This window comes from Pecten maximus, unplaced genomic scaffold (assembly GCF_902652985.1).
Source record: "Pecten maximus unplaced genomic scaffold, xPecMax1.1, whole genome shotgun sequence".
Lineage (NCBI taxonomy): Eukaryota > Metazoa > Mollusca > Bivalvia > Pectinida > Pectinidae > Pecten > Pecten maximus.
In genome coordinates this window covers 1-7,349 of record NW_022981728.1, presented here as the reverse complement: position 1 = coordinate 7,349, position 7,349 = coordinate 1, and the positions used below count along the sequence as shown (strand labels likewise).

The following is a 7,349-nucleotide window of genomic DNA, read 5'->3' as shown; positions in this document are numbered from 1 at the left end:
AAAACTAAAACTTCAATAGATGTAGGCGATGGATATACTGTACTATACCTCAATAGATGTAGGCGATGGATATACTGTACTATATTTCAATAGGCGTAGGCGATGGATATACTGTACTATATTTCAATAGATGTAGGCGATGGATATACTGTGCTATACTTCAATAGGTGTAGGCGATGGCGAAACTGTTCTATACCTCAATAGGCGTAGGCGATGGATATACTGTACTATACTTCAATAGATGTAGACGATGGATATACTGTACTATACTTCAATAGGCGTAGGCGATGGATATACTGTACTATACAAAAATAGGCGTAGGCGATGGATATACTGTACTATACTTCAGTAGGCGTAGGCGATGAATATACTGTACTATACTTCAATAGGCGTAGGCAATGGATATACTGTGCTATACTTCAATAGGCGTAGGCGATGGATATACTGTACTATACAAAAATAGGCGTAGGCGATGGATATACTGTACTATACAAAAATAGGCGTAGGCGATGGATATACTGTAATAATTTTATTTCATCTGTTACACTCATTATCATTGGTTGGAAAATTAAGGTTATTTCTTCATAGCCCGAAAAAAATTACGTCATTTTTTATGACGTAATACACGTAGAACTACTTTTGACGTCGTCTGCTTGCAATATTATCAATATGTCGTTCAACGTCGGCAATCCTGATGATATTTTCGGATTGGATATCGAACAGAACCATTATAAACCCATCGGAGATACCGAACTCGATGCAATATTATCATTTTTTGGATCTGCTTCTGATGACATTTCCCCTCAAAAAGCCAATCGGGAAATGAACGAGACACTTGAAGACTGTCAGCTGTCTATGCCTACTCCATACACACAACCGAAACGCTTTCCAGAGCTCCATGAATCCAGTTTGCAAGAGATAGAGAAAAATCGACAGGCCAAAGCGACGAAGAAAAATACCAAATGGGGATTGAAAGTGTTTCAAGGTAAATTATAGATTATTCCATCATTCATAGCTGAAATTTATTCCATTTCAAAGAAATTTTAATCGAAATTTTGATTACACAGACCAGGAATTGAACCTGGATCCCTCGGACATGAAGCCCGAGTACTCTACATTGAGCTACCTGTGTCTAAAATTTCATAAACAATCTTTAGATCTATAGGCTACGCTATGTCCCGATTACAATTTTAATATGATTTTTTTTACATAAAGCAACTAATGTCTCAGCGAAAAAGCTTATAGGCCATTTTTCATTTTTTAAAGCATGGAGCACGGAGAGGTACGGAGAAGAAATCGATTTCGGTACAATAGACACTGGCAATTTAAATGACAAGTTGAGGGTGTTTTATGCTGAAGCAACACCGAAGAACCCAGAAAAGAGAGAAAAAGAAATGACATCCGATCAGGCCAGGGAGTACCATAAAAATTCAATGAAGAGCATAAGGGGAGCCCTGAATAGACATATAAAAGATGTAGGTCGGGATATGGACATTGTCCGGGACAAGGATTTTCGTTCGGCGAACAACATGTTGGATGGCAAATTAAAACAGAATATCGTGGAAGGAAAATCGCGTCCAACACAACATAAAACCATCATCGAAAATGATGACTTAATTAAGATCGGCACTTACCTTCATCAGAATGTAAATCCAGTAATCCTCAGACTTAGAGTCTGGTACGACCTATCGATACACTTTGTCTCACGTGGCCTAGAATTCCATTCCCAATTAACACCTGAATCCTTCACATTTCACACTGACGCAGATAGCACAGAATATGTCACTCTGTCGCACGAAACAAAACAAAAAAATCGCCAGGGTGGTCTTACTAGCATTGACGCATCGTCCGACAAAAGAATGTATGCCACTGGAAATATCCGTTGTCCTGTACAGTCGCTTAAACTTTTTCTACGAAAAACACCTTCTGATGCGAAACATCTATTCAATCACTGTGACAAAGACGCAATGAATCATCCAGAATCATTTGAATGTTGGTACACTAAAACACCAGTTAAACAGTACCAGTTCGCGAGATTCATGGCGGATATTTCCAAAAACGCCATTTGTTCAAATACGTACACCGCCCATTGTTTACGGGCCACTAGTATCTCCAAACTGAGTGAAGCTGACGTTGAACTCAGACACATTATGTACTATTCAGGTCACCGTAACGAAAGCTCTATCAGAAGCTACAGTCGGGATTGTTCTGCAAACCAAAAACGTGTAATCAGCAACACTTTAGCTTCGCTAACCAATCAAAACTGCGACCATAATCAAAATGGCGTAGGCCCACTTGCCGCCGCGGAAAAATACAACTTGCCTTTGATACCGTCCAACTCATTACCGATGACATACGCCTCCTCGAGTAGCAATGTTCTGTCGTCAGGGCTGTTTTCAAACTCATCTTTCAATAACTGTGTGTTTAATTTTCCTCACTAGGCTCCTACATAAACATTCCAGTGACTGATTTGTTAGTCTAGTCTACAACACCGTGAGTGACTGATGACTGGGCTGTCAATGGACTAGTGCGAACTGGATCAAACCGAATCGGCATGATCGTTTTCGCGGGAAATTTTAAAAGCGGCACAGTTATTGGCCTAAATGAACTGCTGGTTTGCTATTAATGCGCCGCACATAAATCTATTAATTTGTTGAAATAAATTGAATAAATGATGGTTTATGTCTTATAAGCATTGTTTTTAGTTATTAAACTAAAATTATAAGCATTATTCTCAATTTGTTTTTGGTTTATGAAGTCATAGACAAAAAAACGGAGGGGCATTCTTTTTCATAGACGCTTCGCGTCTATGAAGAATGCCCCTCCGTTTTTTTGTCTATGACTTCATAAACCAAAAAAAAATTGAGAATAATGCTTAACTATACTTCAATAGGCGTAGGCGATGAATATACTGTACTATACTTCAATAGGCGTAGGCAATGGATATACTGTGCTATACTTCAATAGGCGTAGGCGATGGATATACTGTACTATACTTCAATAGGCGTAGGCGATGAATATACTGTACTATACTTCAATAGGCGTAGGCAATGGATATACTGTGCTATACTTCAATAGGCGTAGGCGATGGATATACTGTACTATACAAAAATAGGCGTAGGCGATGGATATACTGTACTATACAAAAATAGGCGTAGGCGATGGATATACTGTACTATACTTCAATAGGCGTAGGCGATGAATATACTGTACTATACTTCAATAGGCGTAGGCAATGGATATACTGTGCTATACTTCAATAGGCGTAGGCGATGGATATACTGTACTATACAAAAATAGGCGTAGGCGATGAATATACTGTACTATACTTCAATAGGCGTAGGCAATGGATATACTGTGCTATACTTCAATAGGCGTAGGCGATGGATATACTGTACTATACTTCAATAGGCGTAGGCGATGAATATACTGTACTATACTTCAATAGGCGTAGGCAATGGATATACTGTGCTATACTTCAATAGGCGTAGGCGATGGATATACTGTACTATACAAAAATAGGCGTAGGCGATGGATATACCGTACTATACCTCAATAGGCGTAGGCGATGGATAAACTGTACTTTACCTCAATAGGCGTAGGCGATGGATATACTGTACTATACCTCAATAGGAGTAGGCGATGGATATACTGTACTGTACTTTAATAGATGTAGGCGATGGATATACTGTACTATACCTCCATAGGAGTAGGCGAGGGATATACTGTACTATACCCCAATAGGAGTAGGCGAGGGATATACTGTACTAAACTTCAATATTCGTAGGCGATGGATATACTGCACTATACCTCAATAGGCGTAGGCAATGGATATACTGTGCTATACTTCAATAGATGTAGGCGATGGATATACTGTACTATACTTCAATAGATGTAGGCAATGGATATACTGTACTATACTTCAATAGATGTAGGCGGTGGATATACTGTACTATACCTCAATAGGCGTAGGCGATGGATATACTGTACTATACTTCAATAGGTGTAGGCGATGGCGAAACTGTTTTATATTTCAATAGATGTAGGCGATGGATATACTGTACTATACTTCAATAGATGTAGGCGATGGATATACTGTACTATATTTCAATAGGCGTAGGCGATGGATATACTGTACTATATTTCAATAGATGTAGGCGATGGATATACTGTGCTATACTTCAATAGGTGTAGGCGATGGCGAAACTGTTCTATACCTCAATAGGCGTAGGCGATGGATATACTGTACTATACTTCAATAGATGTAGACGATGGATATACTGTACTATACTTCAATAGGCGTAGGCGATGGATATACTGTACTATACAAAAATAGGCGTAGGCGATGGATATACTGTACTATACTTCAGTAGGCGTAGGCGATGAATATACTGTACTATACTTCAATAGGCGTAGGCAATGGATATACTGTGCTATACTTCAATAGGCGTAGGCGATGGATATACTGTACTATACAAAAATAGGCGTAGGCGATGGATATACTGTACTATACAAAAATAGGCGTAGGCGATGGATATACTGTACTATACTTCAATAGGCGTAGGCGATGAATATACTGTACTATACTTCAATAGGCGTAGGCAATGGATATACTGTGCTATACTTCAATAGGCGTAGGCGATGGATATACTGTACTATACTTCAATAGGCGTAGGCGATGAATATACTGTACTATACTTCAATAGGCGTAGGCAATGGATATACTGTGCTATACTTCAATAGGCGTAGGCGATGGATATACTGTACTATACAAAAATAGGCGTAGGCGATGGATATACTGTACTATACAAAAATAGGCGTAGGCGATGGATATACTGTACTATACTTCAATAGGCGTAGGCGATGAATATACTGTACTATACTTCAATAGGCGTAGGCAATGGATATACTGTGCTATACTTCAATAGGCGTAGGCGATGGATATACTGTACTATACAAAAATAGGCGTAGGCGATGAATATACTGTACTATACTTCAATAGGCGTAGGCAATGGATATACTGTGCTATACTTCAATAGGCGTAGGCGATGGATATACTGTACTATACTTCAATAGGCGTAGGCGATGAATATACTGTACTATACTTCAATAGGCGTAGGCAATGGATATACTGTGCTATACTTCAATAGGCGTAGGCGATGGATATACTGTACTATACAAAAATAGGCGTAGGCGATGGATATACCGTACTATACCTCAATAGGCGTAGGCGATGGATAAACTGTACTTTACCTCAATAGGCGTAGGCGATGGATATACTGTACTATACCTCAATAGGAGTAGGCGATGGATATACTGTACTGTACTTTAATAGATGTAGGCGATGGATATACTGTACTATACCTCCATAGGAGTAGGCGAGGGATATACTGTACTATACCCCAATAGGAGTAGGCGAGGGATATACTGTACTAAACTTCAATATTCGTAGGCGATGGATATACTGCACTATACCTCAATAGGCGTAGGCAATGGATATACTGTGCTATACTTCAATAGATGTAGGCGATGGATATACTGTACTATACTTCAATAGATGTAGGCAATGGATATACTGTACTATACTTCAATAGATGTAGGCGGTGGATATACTGTACTATACCTCAATAGGCGTAGGCGATGGATATACTGTACTATACTTCAATAGGCGTAGGTGGTGGATATACTGTTCTATATCTCAATAGGCGTAGGCGATGGATATACTGTACTATACTTCAATAGATGTAGACGATGGATATACTGTTCTATACCTGAATAGGCGTAGGCGATGGATATACTGTGCTATACCTCAATATATGTAGCCAATGGATATACTGTACTATACTTCAATAGGCGTAGGCAATGGATATACTGTACTATACTCCAATAGGCGTAGGCGATGGGTATACTGTGCTATACTTCAATAGGCGTAGGCGATGGATATACTGTACTATACTTCAATAGGAGTAGGCAATGGATATACTGTACTATATACTGTACTATACCCCAATAGGCGTAGGCGATGGATATGCTGTACTATACTTCTCCAGACCAGCCACTGGTATATTTCAATAGGCGTTTCGTTAGTTTCATTCAATGCCGTGTTTAATCAAAACAAATTGTCTTCCATCGATCTCTCTTGTTCGCGATATTGAATTTGCGTCAGGGCCGGATGTGATGTAATTTGAGTGTTAGGCTATTTATTTTGGTTGTTATCCCAACATTACTCATATTTTCTCAGTCATTCCTGATCTGTTATATACTCGTTCGCACATAGTTAATCTGGTCTTTCTGCTAATCACAACTATTTGTTTCCTCATAACTATTTGCACTAAATTTTCCTACATGTATGTATTTAATATAAAAAACTACGAGTAGTATTAAATGCATTTAAAAACTGTGATTTGGAAAAAAAATCAAAATAAAATCTGGTGTAATGGGCGGGGTAGAACGTGGTTATACACAAACCAGCTTTCCATTGGGACAAGTAAAGCAAAACATTGCAACTCTTTGATCTCAAGTGTTGTAAGATGGCTACTTGTAAAGTAACCATAAAACACTTGCATAGACCATGTCAGTCTTATTTCAGGTAATTCACGTTCGTTGACATCTTGATAAAAATAGCTCGTCGGTGTTATTAATATTGAAATTGATTAAGAAAAATAATGAGAAATTTCGGACGATCCTTCAGCATCATTAACACGCAAGGGCTAGGCAGAACGATCCGGATGTCAGATATGAAACACGGAACGAATCTAAGCAGTCGTTCTTGAACATCTAATACAAGAACCTATAGACCGACAAATACGATTTCCTAAATGAACTTTTACCCTTGTTTTTATAATGACTATTGAATGCTTTCGAATATTGCCTTTCATGGTCCTAATCATGGAAGCATGCTCCGGTCAACGAGCTTTCGAATGCCTTCTCATGCTTGTGTTTCGGTAATGGCCACAAACTGCAGCGTGTATTGGCCGTTCTTGTAGAAACAATACTTCTCCAATGGAGCTAGCTCCTCGGGCATGTTGTTGTCAGCCGGGCGTGGATGTCCATTAATTTGAAAATCGTCGACTAAATTGGTCCATGTTTGTCGTCCTTAATTGGTCAGCGGCTAGATGAATCGTGCCGTCATTCTGTGGAACGATCGATGAGTCTAGGGACCGGTCACTTTGTCTCGGAATGTCATGTCACTACTAGGTGACTGAACAATTCGTCTCAATGAAGGGGTATTCGATTTAAGGACGTGTAAAAGAATTAATCCGCGGCATGAGTCAATTTATCTAAATTCGTCTGCGATTTTTTCAATAATCATTTTGTTTCTGTCTTTTGTTACGTTAGCACACCTAAAG

The 7,349-nt window shown here is 39.0% G+C and overlaps 1 protein-coding gene across 1 annotated transcript; it reads left to right on the top strand.

Moving 5' to 3' along the window:
- The first annotated feature begins 533 nt into the window (after positions 1-533).
- Positions 534-2,759, top strand: LOC117320207. The gene is made up of 2 exons (XM_033874864.1): positions 534-985; positions 1,267-2,759. Exons 1-2 carry the CDS (start codon positions 670-672, stop codon positions 2,439-2,441), a joined length of 1,491 nt encoding a protein of 496 aa, XP_033730755.1. The 5' UTR covers positions 534-669; the 3' UTR covers positions 2,442-2,759.
- The last annotated feature ends 4,590 nt before the right edge of the window (positions 2,760-7,349 follow it).